Source organism: Phaseolus vulgaris, chromosome 11 (assembly GCF_051622355.1).
Source record: "Phaseolus vulgaris cultivar YP4 chromosome 11, ASM5162235v1, whole genome shotgun sequence".
NCBI lineage: Eukaryota > Viridiplantae > Streptophyta > Magnoliopsida > Fabales > Fabaceae > Phaseolus > Phaseolus vulgaris.
The window spans coordinates 3,630,321-3,647,184 of NC_143508.1; the positions used below are offsets into that span (position 1 = coordinate 3,630,321).

Consider the following 16,864-nt stretch of genomic DNA (forward strand, 5'->3'; position numbering starts at 1 on the left):
TTGTAGGGAGTCACCATAATACTTCTTTTATTGGATTTTCTGCTTTTAAAGTGTTGAATTTGCTTTCGATCGAGTCATGTCTCACATAACCACACCTGTGATAATAATATCAATAAGCATGAGACTTCAAGCACACAAGTTCCTTGCAAGAATTCCCTCAAATGTAATTCCGGGTCCAAATGCAAGTATCAAGCCCCATTCAGAATCTCCTCTACCATCTTTTCTAGTCTTGAGAGCCTCCTCTATCATATACTCCAGCACATACACAATGGTGTTGCTGCTAGCATTGCCATAATCCATGAGAGCCCTTCTACTTGCACTTAGCTTCTCGGGTAACAAATCAAGTCTCTTCTCAATGCGATTCAAGATGGCAGGCCCCCCTGGATGCACAGCCCAAAACACCTTGTTGTACTCCTTATTCTGGAACCCAACAACACTCATTAATTTCTCACAGAATCCTTCAACATTGTCTTCAATTATCTGAGGAAGTTCCCTTGCTAGCTTGAAGCTTATCCCCTCTTCTGTCAGCCTCCCATCAATTTTCTTCTCAGTGTGTGGCAAAAACTCCTGAACTGCAGTGTGAAGCTCAAAGAGAGGCTTCTCATACTCCAATATTGGGTCTGACCCAATTATCATGGCACCAGCACCATCCCCAAAGAGTGCCACCCCGACAAGATCATAGGGTCTATCTGCACTTGGTGGCTTGAACCCAATAATTGTAGTTTCTGAGGTAGCAAGCAACACCCGACTTCCAGGGTTGTTCTCAGCTATGTCCTTTGCAACACGTAGGCCAGCCACACCTCCTGAACAACCAGCGAAATAGAGCATGATTCGTTGGGTATCAGGGCTCAGTCCTAGTCCTTTCGCTAGGTAAAGATCACCACCAGGTAGTCTTGCTTCACTAGATGACACATAAACCAAATGTGTTATGTCTGATAATGATCCACCCCAGTTCTTAATGCAACCTAGTGCAGCCTCAATGGCCATTTCTGTCACTGCCTCGTTGCATATCTCTAGCCTCTGCTTCACTGTGGGGGTGCCTTCAGTCACAAGCTCTGGATACTTTATCAGTATTTCCTCTGACATAACCACGTACCTTGTTTTCACTGTGGTTGTTTTGCCTGTTTATACCACATCAAGCCAAAGTCAGTGTCTCATTGACCTGCCTTGAGGTTTATTTTATTAAAATCAGTTTGGTTTGGTTTCTGTTTAGTAATTTTGCACGTGGCTTCAAATCAACTTCCAAACGAAAGCAACATCAGGGTTTGTTTTAAACATACATTTTAACTCTCTTTTTTATCAAAAAAGAATAAATAAAATAAAATGAGGTATTATAGGAGTGTCTCAATCCTTGTAAAAAATCTCAAATCAAGCTTCCAAGCACCCAACCAGCTGAGGATCCAGCAGACATTATAACACATCGAATATATTAACATATGAGATCAAGATACAAGAGCACAACAAATACAATTACATTAACCTTCAAAGGAATCACATTCTCAAAACAAGACACAACAGTCCAACAACTAAACAAGATCTTTGTCAGCAAACAGAAACAGAAGTACACAAAACATCCAAGTACATTTGCAACTTTTGATCCAAACATTCATAACAAGTTTGGGTAAAGCCATTGTTTGTTGTATTCAAACATGATTTCAGGTTTCCACACATTGTTGTATTCAAACATGATTTCAGGTTTCCACACATTGTTGTATTCAAACATGATTTCAGGTTTCCAACTGTTTGAAGAGTAAAAGGTGGTGGAAATAAAGAGTACACAAATCACCTGACATGAATAACAATATCCCTATGTATACATAGAAAAGGGTAAATTGGTGAAAGCTTGTGTGTGTACTTACAAAGTCTAGTGAGCTTCTGCTTAAGCTCAGGATTGTCACAGTTTGTGCTCCTGAAATATCCATCAACTAAATACTCTTGCATGACAAGCTGTGGAGGGAAAGCCTTGCCAAGAGCTAATATGGTAGCCTTCCCAGGGTTGACCCCTTTCTTTGTAACACCTTTCCAAATACCTTCTTCTCCCATATTTCTTCTTAGGTAGTGATATCAGATGCATGTAATTTCCTCTACCTAGAGAAAGCAGAACCAGTTGTATATATAATCTTCCAAGCATGTCTATGACGTTGTGGCGTGACAAGTTTATAATAGTATTACTTGATGCACACAACTTTTGTTATATGTATAAAATGTGGGTTAGTTAGGAGGCAAGTTGTTCATGGAGATCATATTGCATTAGTTGATGGGAAGATGTTGAGGATTTGTTTTTCAGTTGAAGTTAGATCAACCACACAAATGGCACCAACCATGAACCATGAACCATCTTAAGTCACTTCAACTACCATGATTAAGGTGGTCAACATAACACTTGAGATAAGAAAAATCCCCAGCAACAATACTGAACAATATGGATTTGCTATCTAACCATCCATCTCTCTCTAATGCTGCCACATTGATCCTTAAAATCAAAGATTAACAATTATCTTTTTCTTCAGTAAAAAAACTTTTTTAGCAAAATTTGAGTTGGTATATAACATTCATACTGAAAAATGTGCTTATGACTAAATAGTTGCACATGTAGGTCTTGAAATGTAAAAATATTATGTTGGGTTAAAAATGTATGAATCATGTTTCATTCATATATGTATATATATTAATCAACATAATTATTCATATATTTTTTATCTCTATGACTTCTGTGCTTCTATCTTCTTTGCAAACACAGTGGCAGTATACTATGCATATAAATGTTACTGGTGTATTTTCATGAATGGAATAAGTAGGTACCAGCAATGCTCCCTGGTATGGTTGATGGAGACCGTTCTCAGCTTCTTCCGCGCCGACAGCTGTATGCTGGTCCCATGTCAAAGTTGAGAATGCTCATGATCTGTCGAATGCCAAAACCTGAAGAAGTTCTCATAGTTGAAGATGGAAATGGGAACATCCTTAGTGAAACCTTGAAGGACAATGATGTGCATGTTCGGTACAAGGTTATAAGGTGACACCTTAATTCTGCTAAAAGTCTGTTGAATATTCATATCTATACATTAAAAAACTGTCTCAGTTTTTATCCTCAGAATAGTGTTTTAATAGATTGGTTATGTATAGTATTGTTTGTGATATTCAGTTAATTGGAGACACTTTTTGATTGGCAATCACTGGGAAAAATGCGAGATTACTACTCTAGATGTTAGTGCCGTCATTCCAAGTAATGACTATGTCATGAACACATACAATTAATTACACACATTTAATATGGCAATAAATGGCTGAATTATTCAAAGAGGGACTAATGAGGTCAGTGGGAGCAATGTTGGGGTGTGATGTTTCCCTGACTGGAAGGTTGTACATAAGTTGTTTGAGTTTATGCATGAGACCCATCTTGGAGTTCAGGTTATTTTTCCTACTTTGAAGCTTTCTGTCTCTACTTTTGCTAGCATATTATTCCTTATCATACAAATCATGGGTTGGTGGAATATAATCTTAATCTAAGCTAACACCTCTTTACTATGTTTATTTTGTTTGTGGTGGGTCTTTGTTTCAGGATATGGCTTGTGATACATTTCTGAAAATAGTTCAGAAGTGCAAGCGTGAATTTGTGATCACGCAGGTCTGCAAATTTTTTCCTTCCTAAATATGTAGCCATTTTATTACAATCTTGCATATAACTTGAGTACATAATCTAACTGCCTCAATGATTGGTATTTCAGGTTGGGGAAAATGAACCGTTTGTGTGTGAGATTCTGAATGGCCTTCCCAACAGCATTATGGATCTTGAACCCCATCAAATACATTCTTTCCATAAATCTGTATGCCTTTAGAAATCTATAATCTCAAGTTCATTGGTTAAATATATATACATGTTTTTTTCCCATATGCTCTATTTATATACTTGTGTTTGCACATATTTAAGTAATATTCTTGTTTTGTAGGTTCATCACATGATTGAGGCTGAGTCTAATGTGCAGAAGAAAAATGAATATTTTCAGCGGTTGATGGAGCTCCAAAATCAGGTCTTCCGCTAAATAATTTTCATTCTGCTAAATAAAAACATATTACAAAGAAAATAAATGTAAAATTTAAAGAATTGAAATACACATTTATATACAATTCTCAAAACGGTATATTCTAGAATTAAACTATCTCAGAAAATTACTTTCCAAAACTCTCTTGAAAGGTATCCTGGAATGATGAAAAAAATGAAAAAAAAAAAAATTCTAGACATAATATCAAATATTCATTGAAATGTTTTTATACGAATAACTTAATTTAATAAATTGTAATGCAATGAAATTAAAGTAATACTTGTGTACCTCTAATAGAAAAAAATACAGTGTTGAAAGGAAAATGATGCTTTGAGAATCTTGAAGTTGTATACAACTCTTGATGTAATGAGTTTAAAAATAAATATATATAATAAATGATAAATTTGTAATTAAATAATATTAAAATATTAAAATAATAATATTAGATGTTGTAATGCGGTTGTATAAAAAATATGAGTTGTCAATATATCATTACCGATGGTTATAAATTGTGACATAGAATCTGAATATTGGCTATGGTTCTAGGCAAGTGAGCCATCATTAGTACTACATGATTCTATTCACCACAAGAAACAACACAATGGCACATGATTGTTACCATTTTGTGACAATGGTAGCGATTGTGGTATTAAGTTTGTGCACAAAATTCTTGTACTACAGAGCGAACTGCTAATGGCATTCTGACTTCATGTGATCCATCTTCCCAGAAGAGGTAGCCAAATGAGAATCTGCCTTGAATTCGTAGCTTCGAAGAAAACGTTACCTTAAATTTCATTTTCTTTCGTTTAGGACTAAATGTCAAGGTTGGTGGCACAACTGTGACAGATACGCCAATTGGAGCTTCAACACGAGCAGTGTAGACAGATTTAATTGGGCCAACATTAGTGACTGTTCTTGAAACTGTGAGGGGTTGCTTCAGCTCAGGAATAATAATAGAAGGGAGGTTCATGTTTAAGAGGTACTTGTGTGATTTATGGCATTTGGTAGGAACTCCTGTCAAAAAGCTTATGGCAGTGTCGTTGTAGTCCATAGAACAAAGGAAATGAATGTAGTCTGAGTTTTTCATGTCATATACCAGACCAGGATCTGTCACTTTGTTAGGATCAACATGTCCACCTCCGTAGTCAAATGGGTCAGCTTGTTTATGAGGTGCTCCCTCAGCCCAAATATACTCATGGTATTCATTTTTCAGAGAAGCTTCAGAAAAAGCACAGAAAATTAGGGCCTTCGACAGTATGATATTGAAGTGTGAGATGAGACAATCTAGTGAGAGAGTAAAAAAAAACTAAGGAGTTATTCTTGATCTTTTAGGTTTGTTTCAAGTCATTTGATTTATGTAATTGATATCATTCCTCTCAGACTCTCTTAATTTATCTGCTCCTCTCTCACCCTCTGTGTATGTGTATATACATATCTGTACATGGATGTGTATAAAGTGAGAGATGAGAAGCGTAAGAAAAATGTATTTTAGCTATACATTTAGAATGAATGATTAAATCTACTTTTTTCAATAATATAGATTAGTTATGTATTGTTTTATCTTTTAAGCTTAACTAAATGTGTTTCCTACATATATGAGACTTAAGAAACATACTAATATGCTGTCAAAAAAGAACATACTAAAATTGTTTTATCTCTTAAGATTTTACAAGATAGTTTCCTACATACTTAAGTCATAATAACATTTAATCCAGAAAAAACCCCGTAAATATAAGATAAATTCTATGGTACCCGGCTAAATTTAAGAAGTTTGCTGATTTTTGAGTGACATAGCAACTCTATAGATACTTTTAGTGTTATTCTAATTAAAAGTCATGTTTTAATTTGGTAAGGATTTTCCAGGTAAAACTTTTATGACCAGAAAACAGCACTAGAAGCAGTTGAAAAAACTGATTCTAAAATGTTCTCTTTAATTTTAACCAGTTGTGAAATGAGCAAGAACATTTTACCTGTTGTGACAAGGGCAGATTTAATTGCAGCAGGGCTCCAAGTTGGATGGACAGTTTTTATAAGTGCAACAATACCAGAAATGTGAGGGCATGACATGGAAGTTCCTGACTCAATGTTGAAGGTAAGGGGCTGCAACTTTTCTGATTTTGCATCAGATACCAAACGCTCAGAAGAAGCAGGTGACCAGGCCGCAAGAATATTAACCCCAGGAGCAGCAATGTCAGGCTGCACCACATTCAACATAAATGTAAAGCTTTGCCTTTTGTTAAGATAAAAAATAGCTATTTATGACATTCAGGAGGAATGATCAGAACCTTCAATACTGAAGGAGACAAAGAACTTGGTCCTCGCGAAGAGAAGAATGCCACTTCCGGTGATATCTGTTGGCCAACAACTGTTTTTGTTTTGCCAAACTTTATTACAGGATCTCTACAATATACATGCATTCATTACAAGGTATTCGTACGTAATTAATTTGCTATTAGTATGCAAAAACATAAAGAAACCCAACATGGAATGTCACCTTGCAACTACTATTACTTGCATTTAGTACCATAGTGTCAGTGTTATTTTCTCGTTAGATCTGGAGTTTCATCTGGGTATATACACTATGATTTAGTAAAGTTATTTACTGAGTAAATTATTGAAGTAAAATTCCAAATGTGATAGGAGCATAATACCATGGAAAAACCATGTTGTTATCATGTAATAATAAGACTTTTCAGTAATCAATAATATTATGCTTTCTCAAACCAAATACTCTTGTTGCATTTTCTTTTTAATTCTGAGAGATAGATGAAACTAGCTAGCTGCATTTTCTACCATGAAAGATATATGTGCAGGTTACCGACCCAATAGACTCAACAACCATGACTCTGATACTACATAAAAATTCGAGTGAAAATCTAATTCAAATTTCTAAAAGCTAGTTCATAAAGTGAGAGTTATTCTCCCTTTACTGTATACACTGTTCTAGGCGAATCACTAGATGTTGTCATGTTGCACTTACAGAGTACTCACCTAGTTGCTTCTATGTATGATAGAATAGTTGTTCCCGTGATAAAATCAACTTGGACACAGGGTTTACTCCATGATGTATCAACATCTTTTGTAGGAAACTGAGCAAATATGAGACCAGAGCCCCCAGCTTCCGTAACTGTTCTTATAGCTACTGTGGCCGACCTCTGTGACCGAGACTGGAAACACAGAATTGCTTTACCTTTTGCTAAGGTGGCATTCAGACTCCCTGAATTGCAGCCCCTGAACAAAAAACAACAGATATGCACTACTTTCAGTCACAGTCACGACAGTTTCACGCAGATATCGAGCAAATACGAACAAGGAAATTTACCTTGCGCTTTCTTCATCAGCATCCGAAGCTGCTATGTCTTCTCCAAAAACTATTGGATAAAACTTGCTCAAGTCTTTTCCTGTATATAAACTCTGACCCTATATGAGGAAATAAAATATAGTACTGTGTCTGCACTGCTAACGGTTAATCTAGCAAGGATGCAAATTATTAACATACATTTTGTGTCTATTTGCTCAGTTTAAGGTTTAGATTTGCATCTATAAAATACCCCTTTTGGGCTTTACAAATTCACTTTTAATTGCAATTATTTTGGCCAGTGTTTTGAATCTACCTACAAATTAAATCACCTGAGAATGATATTCAGGTTTAATCTAAGAGTAGATGCTTGTTCAAAAGAGCATTCTTCAGTCTAACAAACTTTACTTGCAGAATCTTAATAAGGTAACAAACCTACACTTTAATTTCTTAATTATACTTAAGTTAAAGTATAGTGGAGGAAAGGAATTAAGCCAATGATATTTTAAAATATTTTACAAAGTCGGAGACTAAAATGAAATTTCTATAAACTCCATCACTAAAGTGAGTCAAGTAACTAAGGCTTACAAACTTATTAGGACCAAAAATGGAGGCTTAGTTGAACAAAGGACCTGCAGACATATGGAAATGGATGTATAATGTATTGTTGCTTCATACTTGACATGCCAATCTTATATTCGTAAGGAGATGAAGATTCATTACTGTTATCTGAAATCCTAAGCTAGGCTCATCTCAATCAATAAATAACTTCCTGGGCCTCGTTGGAATAAAAAAAATAATCGCTTTTCATTTATTAAATGTTTGAAGAATTTTGTGGTGAAACATCACAACAAGAAAGATGAAGTACCTGTAGAGTTTGATTGTTTCCGAGGATAATCCTTGATGGAAATTCTCTGTCTATGGTACTAGCAGCAACGGTAATAACCCAAGGTGCAGTGTTTATGACAGTTTGGGAATATGGACCAGAATTGCCACCAGAACATACCACAGAAATTCCTTTAGCAACAGCATGAAAAGAACCAATGGCCAGTGCATCCTCAACATAAGTAGGAAGTGGAGGATCTGAGCCAAGAGATGCTGAAAGAATGTCTACCCCATCAAATATTGCATCATCAAAAGCTGCAAGAATATCTGCTGAGCTGCATCCCCCAGTAGACCAACAAATTTTGTAGACAGCCAACCAAGCTGATGGAGCACCACCTCTTGCCAACCCTTTAGCTAGTCCCATAAAGCTTGCATTTTCCACTGCAACACCAGCTGCAGTAGATGATGTGTGAGTGCCATGGCCTGATGCATCTCGAGGAGACAAGTACTCCACCCCATCACTTGTATTTAGTTTACCAATTTCAGCTTCATATCCTTTAATATACCAACGTGCACCAATAATTTTCCTGCCATCATATGAAAGGATACCATTTAAGGTTACATTTTCCCCCAGAGTGTTCAAAGTAGAAAACATAAATGTAAATTTACTGGACCTCTCAATTTTAGAGACAAAACATAATTAGTTGCTATATTGATTAAAGTAGAGACCATTTTAGAGACTAAAAAAATTTTTGATTTCTAAATTGGTTTCTATTATTGTTAAATAGTTTATAAATTGGTATCTAATTAGCTACCAATGTTTTAACTACCAATTATTTAGATTCTAAATTTAGTAGCAAAAACTTTAATAGCTAATTAAATATCAATTTAGAAACTATTTAACACTAATAGAAACTAATTTAGAAATCAAAAAAATTTTAATCTCTAAAATGATCTCTAATTTAATCCTAACAACTAATTATTTTTTGTCTCTAAAATTAATTTCTATTTAATGAGTTTCTTGTAGTGTCTTAACAATTCCTTAACAAATTAAAGACATCCTACTATCAGCCACAACAAAAACACATTAGTGAATTAGGAAGTGTTGAGTTTTGGAGCTCATCGAGTGCCTAAGTTCAATAGTGGTTGTAACTTGGAACATTTAAAAAGGAAATTGAATGGCTAGAAATAAATTCTGAATGAACCTATTGCAAGTGGAGCGGTTGAAATTTTCTCCTCCTTGGCATACACCACGCCAGTGAAGAGGAGGATTGCCCATGTGTTCATCTCTAAAGCTCTCAGACTCTGGCCAAATACCTGAAGAGTAAAGAGCCAATTATATAATCACAATCTCATTTTATGATGTTAACATGCACAGCGTGAAGCAATTCCATACTAACCAGTGTCCATGATGCCGATGATGGTGCCTCTTCCAGATTGACCCCTAGAAAGAGCACTGGTTATCATTTCTTGCTTTACGTTCAAGAAGTCCCAACTTCTTGTTGTGTGAAGACTGAGAATTTTATTTGGAATTACACGGACAACCCCTGGGAAATCTGCATGTAAATAATACAGAAAAGGAGTGAAAATTATTAATTTATTAGTACTTATTTGGGAGAGCTTTGATTGAGATATGATAGAGTTCTCATTCTAGGAAAACAGAACATTTAAATACTCCACCAAACATCTCATACTATTTCCACAAGAGTTGAACATCCCATAATACCCAAATTTCTACTGCAATCACTCATCATCATATGCAAGTGCAATCAATTTGACTCAGAGCCACAACTTCTGTATATTACTTCCCAACGTATATTATTTTACAACCATCATTTTGACATTATGCTAACTAGAGAGATTGTAGTTTTTGTATCTGTCAGAATTATTTCATAATTTGAAATCAGCTATCTTTCTGCATGATTTCCTTAATTTCACTAGGATCTAAAAAAATCGTGCATGATGGATCATGGAATAGTCCGTGACTGTTGCTAGCTTAGGTTGGTACTGTGTGTCACGAATCTGGGGACCACTTTCACTTTTTATTGAGGAAGTACAAAGGTTCACATTTCTTCTAATAAAGTCTTTTTTAAAGGATAATAATGGTCAAACAATATCAATCTTCAAAATGTTCACCTTCATTTTGATCCTATTTATTCATTTGCACAGAAAGTATTTTGCAATGCTTTCACATATCCCCTACTGTGGATATAGACTCAGCTTGAAATTACCTGCAATGAGCCTAGCTTGGGGCTGACTTAAAACTGCAGCGAATCCAGAAAAGCCATGCTTATAGCTATACAGAATGGACTTCCTAGCAGCGTCTTTGCTGTTAAAATAAAAAGGAAGATATCAGATTCTGAATTTTAGTTTTTAAAGGAAGTTTCATAACAATATGCAAAGTAGGTTTCTCATGTTGAAAATTTCAAACATGTTATGTGCATCAAAATAGGCAGGGTAGATAACCTCATGGTTTCCCTCACACACCACATTTCCAAACTCAAATTGAAACTTCAGAGGAACAGAAACAATTTCACAGAAAAACAACAGCAATGAATTAAAGGGCAATTAACCTTCCGAGAATTCTTGATAGTATGTCAAGGTGGGAGTCTTCAACCAACTGTTGCTCACTCTGCTTTATTCTGTTGTTGCCCATATACACAATATGGACCTGCAAAAACCAGAAAGAGAATCAAATAAGTAGGATGCAACTAAGGGAAAATAAAAATGTGGTTGGTAGAAAAAAGAAGAAGCATAGTTTACATACATTGCTTGAGGCAAAGGTGACAAGGACACAAGCTTGTTGTTGCAGAACAAGAATTACAAAAGTAATGACTAAGTTCCAAGCAAGAGCCATGATGGAGTGAAAGCAAGAATGAGATTATGAAAACAGCACTGTTTGAGTGATGGTTTGGCTTAGTAGATTTTGGATAGTATATGTAACAGTGTACATAGATGTCAAAGAAACACACCCACTAAGTACCTGCTCCACCACCACTGCCAGCATTTACTCTATGGTGGGCTCAGTCTCAGCTTTTGGCTCCATCATTGATCTTGGAATCTTTGTACCTATTAAGGGATAAAGTGAGATAGAAACGGGGATTGAGGACCATGAAAATGATCTTTCTTCTAGATTGCCACTTTCTCTTTCCAACCATGTCCTGTTGCATTGACTAATATCGGAATAATTGATGGTGATGTCAACTCCTTCTATTATTTATTGTTTATAATATGCATAATGTGATTCCAACCAGGGAACAGAACACTTTTCTGGCTCAGAAAGAACAGGTATCAGTCTCAATATTTGAAAGGAATTTTACTTTATTCTTGGATAAAAAATTCACAACCACAAAGACTCTGCATATATATTAATCCTAGAGGTTATTTCCATCCAAAAATCTTAAAATTTTGTCAAAAAAATAAGTTATTAACAGAAATTTTATGATTTATTAATGATTGATAGTGTCTTCAAAGTTGATGGTATTCATAGTAACTACTGCAACAGTTTATGACTACTTGTCATCTTTCAGGAGCTGGAAAAGTTTAGGTTATAGTTATTGGAAGGAAGTAACCTTCTCATTCAAAGGAAAATGTTCTCAGAGCAATGACATTAGAGTAGAGATTTCAAATTTCAAAGGTAAACTCAAACCATGTGCACTAACTTGAAGTGAATCAGAATATAAAGTTTAACTCAACTTTATAAAATCAATTTCAATTTTATAAAATTTTACACTTACTTATATAATATAAAATATTTATTTTAAATTAATTTAAAATTACTTATATAATATAAAATATTTATTTTAAATTAATTTAAAATAAGATGATGTTACACTTATTTATATATTATAAAAGGTTTATTTTTAATTAATTTAAAATGTAAAAAAAAAATATAAATAAAATAAAATAAAGAAAACTTAGAGAAAATGAGACATGAGGTAACTTTTCATTTAAAATTATTATTATTATTTATACTTATATACAAAGGAATTCACCTTTTTAACTTCTGTAAACAAAATATATTTATATTAATATTTAATTTTATGAGGAATATTACATTATTTTTTATTTTACTTTTAACATATTAAAACAGTTATGGGAAACAGTTTTAAACATAGAGAAAAAAAAATTAATTTAATTTTCTAAAATATTTCTTCATTTTTTTCAATTTTTATGAAAAGTTGCTGATTTCAAATTTGAATTTTTGAATTTTTTTACCTTTTTTTTCTCTTTTTGCTTTTTCTCATTTTTTTCTCTCTTCTTTCTCAAATTTCTCGTACTCTCTTTCTTTCATACATACTAATAATAAAAAAAGTGGATGTCCGGGTAGTTTAGATAAAATTAATAAACTCTGGTAGGAAAACAAATAAATTTAATTTCTTCATAAATGAAATTTGATCTTGCGGTGCTTTAGAAAAGTGATAATTTAATGGTAACTGTTTCTATTTAAAAAAATAAATAAATAAATAAAATGGTTTTTCGAAGAGACAAGTTTGTGGAGGAAGGATCCAAAAGCTCGGCGAACGGATATAGTTTGGAAGTTGTTGGTAGCAGAAGCAGTGCTATGAGAAAGAATCAGTGAAACTATTATCGTGGCTAGATTCAATTTCTTCGTTCCTCTGAACGAAATTGAATTCAATGGATGCTATCAGAAAGCAAGCCTCCAAGCTTCGAGAACAGGTCGCTCGCCAGCAACAGGTTCGTTACTGCAGATCCTTCGCTTTCTCCTTTATTTCTCTGAAATTTGTTAGAGTTTCTCAAGGTTTTCTTTATCATTTCCTATTTTCCGATGCAATTCTCGTTTAGCTCCCGCTGCGCGGTTATAGCCTTGTAGTTGTTGCTCTCGTCAAACATGATGCCGTCGAGTATTGGATCTAATCGAATTTCGCACTTGCATTGTGAAAATCAATTAATGAAACGGTAGATTCGAGATGAATTTTAAATCGGTAGCTTATCTTGCTAAGGCGTTGAGATCGGTAGCTGAATTCGAAATCACCGCGTGTGTATGAGTTTCCGTGCCTTTAATTGTGAGGATTATGCTTAAATTAGTATCTGATTAATATCAGTGTCTGAATTCAAAGTCACCGAGCCACGTGCATGCCTGTGTTTCATTTCATCAATGAACATAACATAGATGCAATTTAGTAGCAGATCAGAATTGGAGTTTTACATGGATAATCTGCGTAATAAATAAAGGTTTTCATTGAAAACCAACATTGGTTACCGATATCAAACTTCAGTTAAAATTGGAGAACAACAGCACGTCTACCTTTGAAAGTGCATGTAGGTTTTGTCCTTCGTTAGTTGTGACGATTAAGTTTTTTTTTTCTTCTTTTTGTCTCGAATGTTCCTTTGGCTTGATTTGTTTCTTTCTCAATCAGCGAGGTGCTAACTAAAATTCAGAACTGTTGCTATTCAGGCTGTTCTGAAGCAATTTGGGGGTGGTGGTTATGGAGGTTCAGATAATGTGGCTACCAATGGAATGGAACTCCAGCTGCACCAGAAACTTGAGAAACTTTATATATCGACGCGTGCAGGGAAGGTTGCTTGGTTCTTCGATTTCAATTATTTTCTATTCGTGTATAGTTCATGTCAATTTATCTCTTCTTCTCTAGGCTGATAATAGCTCTCCTATTGTGTTTTCAGCATTATCAAAGGGATATTGTTCGTGGTGTAGAAGGTTATATTGTTACTGGGTCTAAGCAAGTGGAAATAGGCAAGTAATATTGGTTTGGGAAGCTTTTGTAAAAATTTGTTGCTGTTACTTTGCAGGAAATATTGTTATTGAATTCCTATGTATCGCATGTAAACAGGAACAAAGTTGTCAGAAGATAGCAGGAAATATGGTGCAGAAAATACATGTACCAGTGGTAATACACTGAGTAGAGCTGCACTAAGTTTTGCACAAGCACGTGCTCAAACGGAGAAGGAGCGTGGAAATTTACTAAAAGCTCTTGGTACACAGGTACTGTATATGTATTGATGCTTTCTGTTGTGTATATGTTGATGTATGAGCTCATTGAGCAGTACTTGCAACGCAAGGTTTATAAGGCTCAAACCTGACTTCACAGAAATAATGATTGGGTTTCCACTAACTGAACTGGTTTACAGAATATGATTGAGATTTACAGATATTTAGCTCTATTTTAATCTAATGCAAAAAGAACATGCAGGCTATTATGTCCAAATCCATTATGAATAGAATTTAATAGTCTCACTCATATACCGAGTTCATGAATCTTGCTTTATCTATAGCGGTGTCTCATATTGTTGACCAGGTTGCAGAGCCCCTAAGGGCAATGGTGGTGGGAGCTCCATTGGAGGATGCACGCCATCTTGCTCAACGTTACGACAGAATACGACAAGAAGCTGAAGCCCAGGTATTCTAAAATTTATCTTTCATTTTTTTTAATCAGCAATATTATCTTTCACTTAACTTTTCAAAACTTGTTGGACTTCCACTTTCATTTGTCAGCCTGTTTTTTGTTGTCTCCCGTGTTTCATTACATGTTTCGATAAGGATTTTATTTTGCTATTTGACGTGTAATTACTGTCTTTTTAACCTAGACAGGCTATTGAAGTTTCTAAACGCCAGGCAAAAGTAAGAGAAATGCCACCCAGTGCTGAGAATTCTATGAAATTAGAAGCAGCTGAAGGGAAGCTGCAAGATCTGAAGACAAACATGACCACACTGGGGAAGGAAGCAGCTGCAGCATTGGCTGCTGTTGAAGCACAGCAACAGAGGTTAACTCTTCAGCGTCTTATAGCTATGGTATTGCAGTGTGCCCTTACGATTCCGCAATGCTTCGATTTAATGAAAAACGCTGGATCAGAGTCATAACTTCTCATTGATCCCACATCTTATTTCTTCTTATGAAGGTTGAAGCAGAGCGTGCCTATCATCAAATAATCCTACAAATACTTGATCAGCTTGAGGGGGAGGTAAGCATTCATATCACTTGCTCATTTGACCATTTATTCCGCATACAGACGCTAAATATTCCTTTTGACGGACAGATAATTTTATTTCGATATCAACTTGATTTCGTGCTGTATGTTTATTGATGATAGATGATATCAGAACAACGACGAATTGAAACCCCTCCTATTCCCAGTCTGGATAACAGCATGCCACCACCTCCGTCATATGAAGAAGTGAATGGTGTCTATGCATCTCAAGCACATAATGGAACAACAGATAGCATGGGTTACTTCTTAGGAGAGGTTAGTACGAGACTGCTTCTACTCTCTTGTACACAGGGAAACACCTACAAATATTAAATTTTGAGAAAGGTGACAACTGTTTTCTTTTTTAATTTTACTCTTCTTGCAGGTTTTATTTCCATATTCTGCTGTATCCGAAGTGGAGCTAAATCTATCGGTTGGTGATTACATTGTTGTTCGAAAGGTTCGTTGAACCAAAAACATGACTTATCTCGCACAACCCCCTCGCGCTCCCCTCTGGTTTTGGAGGGTGCTCGTGCTTCTCTTGAATTACATTATTTCTGCCATCATTTCACCCATGCTAACGGATTAATATAATTTTCGAAACAGATTCGGGTAATAACCAAGTAGAGTGCATTTATACTATTCTCATGCAATACTGAACCCATCAAAACAGAACTAAAGCAGTATTGATAACCTGATATGAACTCTGAACATGATCGATTATGTCATTGCCCATTCATCTCTGAATGATTGTTTGGTCATCTATTTATGATGTTGCTTGTGTGTCCCAAATCAAGCTGTTGTGCTTCACGTGCTGATGACTAACACAAAATCCTTGTTTTTCAAGTTGGCCTGATTTTCCTTTGGTTAATGATTATGGTGGCTGTGGTTTTAACAGGTGACAAACAGCGGATGGGCCGAGGGCGAATGCAAAGGCAAGGCAGGTTGGTTTCCGTTTAGTTACATTGAAAGGAGGGAACGTGTTCTTGCAAGTAAGGTGGCTGAAGTGTTTTAAGCTTTTCCTGTTGAGTTGGTTTCTTAACCTGCGAATTTTGTATGTATGTTTTGATATGTAAAACAAATTGATTTGGGATATAGGTGGAAACTTTTCCCATGTGATTATCATGTAGAATTTATAAATGAATATTTTGTTATCCACTTTTATTTTATTGCACTCAACTTGTTTCCTTTATACAAGTGCTTATGCGACTTCTAAGAACTAATTATTTGGGTGATCTCATTTGTCATTTTGATTATGCATCAAACTAATTTTAGTTAGAAGTGACGTTTTCTTTTTATTATAAATTTTTATTCATTAAATGTCAACCAATTTTGGATTTATAATATCTTCAGCATAAACTCAAATATGTGAATATTTATCTAAAATCATGTTCATTGGTATTTTAAATTGATTTTGAAGGATTTAATGTTAATCCGTGTTTTTGGACTCATTGACGTATCGATGAACATGTTAAAATATAAACTAACTGAAATATAAATGAACTGAAATTATATCTAACTAATGAAATTATTCAAGATTTTAATATATCGGTCATAATTTCAAAGAAAAAAAATTATGTTCAAAATCAAATTTTAATAAAACTATTTCTTTATGTTCACACTTCAACACCTGTGCACAAAATTTTGGTATAATCATACTTTTGAGGATCTAACGAAGTTTTTCTATAATACAATTTAATATCGTTGCACTAAAAAATTGAAATTGAGATCATTAATTAAATAAAAAATTATT

The 16,864-nt window shown here is 34.8% G+C and overlaps 4 protein-coding genes across 9 annotated transcripts; 2 read left to right on the top strand and 2 right to left on the bottom strand.

Moving 5' to 3' along the window:
* Positions 1-2,933, bottom strand: LOC137811104 (type III polyketide synthase B). The gene is made up of 3 exons (XM_068612694.2): positions 2,803-2,933; positions 1,860-2,088; positions 1-1,121 (listed from the first exon to the last, which is right to left on the bottom strand). The coding sequence occupies exons 2-3, from the start codon at positions 2,041-2,043 to the stop codon at positions 127-129; spliced, it is 1,179 nt and encodes a 392-aa protein (XP_068468795.1). The 5' UTR covers positions 2,044-2,088; positions 2,803-2,933; the 3' UTR covers positions 1-126.
* Positions 2,934-3,530: 597 nt separating this feature from the next.
* On the top strand, positions 3,531-4,040 carry LOC137811112 (protein EXPORTIN 1A). Its single transcript, XM_068612707.2, has 3 exons — positions 3,531-3,625; positions 3,726-3,824; positions 3,948-4,040. Exons 1-3 carry the CDS (start codon positions 3,563-3,565, stop codon positions 4,038-4,040), a joined length of 255 nt encoding a protein of 84 aa, XP_068468808.2. The 5' UTR covers positions 3,531-3,562.
* A 459-nt stretch (positions 4,041-4,499) lies between these two features.
* On the bottom strand, positions 4,500-11,312 carry LOC137811093 (subtilisin-like protease SBT3.9). Of its 2 annotated transcripts, XM_068612684.2 has the most exons (11): positions 10,931-11,312; positions 10,737-10,834; positions 10,395-10,492; positions 9,564-9,719; positions 9,369-9,480; positions 8,207-8,750; positions 7,363-7,460; positions 7,032-7,271; positions 6,326-6,440; positions 6,011-6,236; positions 4,500-5,258 (listed from the first exon to the last, which is right to left on the bottom strand). In XM_068612684.2, the coding sequence occupies exons 1-11, from the start codon at positions 11,018-11,020 to the stop codon at positions 4,690-4,692; spliced, it is 2,346 nt and encodes a 781-aa protein (XP_068468785.1). In that variant the 5' UTR covers positions 11,021-11,312; the 3' UTR covers positions 4,500-4,689. The 2 variants fall into 2 exon arrangements, with proteins under 2 accessions (XP_068468785.1, XP_090153238.1); XM_090297112.1 differs by lacking the exons at positions 4,500-5,258; positions 6,011-6,236; positions 6,326-6,440 and adding an exon at positions 6,535-6,606 and having other exon boundaries at positions 10,931-11,134.
* Positions 11,313-12,491: 1,179 nt separating this feature from the next.
* Positions 12,492-16,290, top strand: LOC137811124 (SH3 domain-containing protein 2). Of its 5 annotated transcripts, none has more exons than XM_068612735.1 (10): positions 12,492-12,861; positions 13,583-13,705; positions 13,810-13,879; positions 13,977-14,128; positions 14,442-14,543; positions 14,735-14,935; positions 15,043-15,105; positions 15,235-15,387; positions 15,497-15,571; positions 16,010-16,290. In XM_068612735.1, the coding sequence occupies exons 1-10, from the start codon at positions 12,802-12,804 to the stop codon at positions 16,124-16,126; spliced, it is 1,116 nt and encodes a 371-aa protein (XP_068468836.1). In that variant the 5' UTR covers positions 12,492-12,801; the 3' UTR covers positions 16,127-16,290. The 5 variants fall into 5 exon arrangements, with proteins under 5 accessions (XP_068468836.1, XP_068468828.1, XP_090153239.1 ...); XM_068612727.2 differs by having other exon boundaries at positions 12,637-12,861; positions 13,567-13,705; XM_090297113.1 differs by having other exon boundaries at positions 12,637-12,861; positions 14,731-14,935.
* The last annotated feature ends 574 nt before the right edge of the window (positions 16,291-16,864 follow it).

Bases quoted from the DNA above. Each gene is read 5' to 3' on its own strand.
- LOC137811124 (XM_068612727.2), top strand. From the start codon at position 12,806: ATGCTATCAGAAAGCAAGCCTCCAAGCTTCGAGAACAGGTCGCTCGCC. The intron at 14,129-14,441 runs GTACTGTATATG...ATTGTTGACCAG, and splicing joins TAAAAGCTCTTGGTACACAG to GTTGCAGAGCCCCTAAGGGC. The intron at 14,544-14,734 runs GTATTCTAAAAT...TAACCTAGACAG, and splicing joins GACAAGAAGCTGAAGCCCAG to GCTATTGAAGTTTCTAAACG.
- LOC137811093 (XM_068612684.2), bottom strand. From the start codon at position 11,020: ATGGCTCTTGCTTGGAACTTAGTCATTACTTTTGTAATTCTTGTTCTG. The intron at 6,441-7,031 runs GTGAGTACTCTG...TGTATATTGTAG, and splicing joins TCATACATAGAAGCAACTAG to AGATCCTGTAATAAAGTTTG. The intron at 6,237-6,325 runs GTTCTGATCATT...AATGTGGTGCAG, and splicing joins TGTCTCCTTCAGTATTGAAG to CCTGACATTGCTGCTCCTGG.
- LOC137811112 (XM_068612707.2), top strand. From the start codon at position 3,563: ATGGCTTGTGATACATTTCTGAAAATAGTTCAGAAGTGCAAGCGTGAA. The intron at 3,626-3,725 runs GTCTGCAAATTT...TTGGTATTTCAG, and splicing joins GTGAATTTGTGATCACGCAG to GTTGGGGAAAATGAACCGTT. The intron at 3,825-3,947 runs GTATGCCTTTAG...CTTGTTTTGTAG, and splicing joins TACATTCTTTCCATAAATCT to GTTCATCACATGATTGAGGC.
- LOC137811104 (XM_068612694.2), bottom strand. From the start codon at position 2,043: ATGGGAGAAGAAGGTATTTGGAAAGGTGTTACAAAGAAAGGGGTCAAC. The intron at 1,122-1,859 runs GTAAGTACACAC...TGGTATAAACAG, and splicing joins GCAGAAGCTCACTAGACTTT to GCAAAACAACCACAGTGAAA.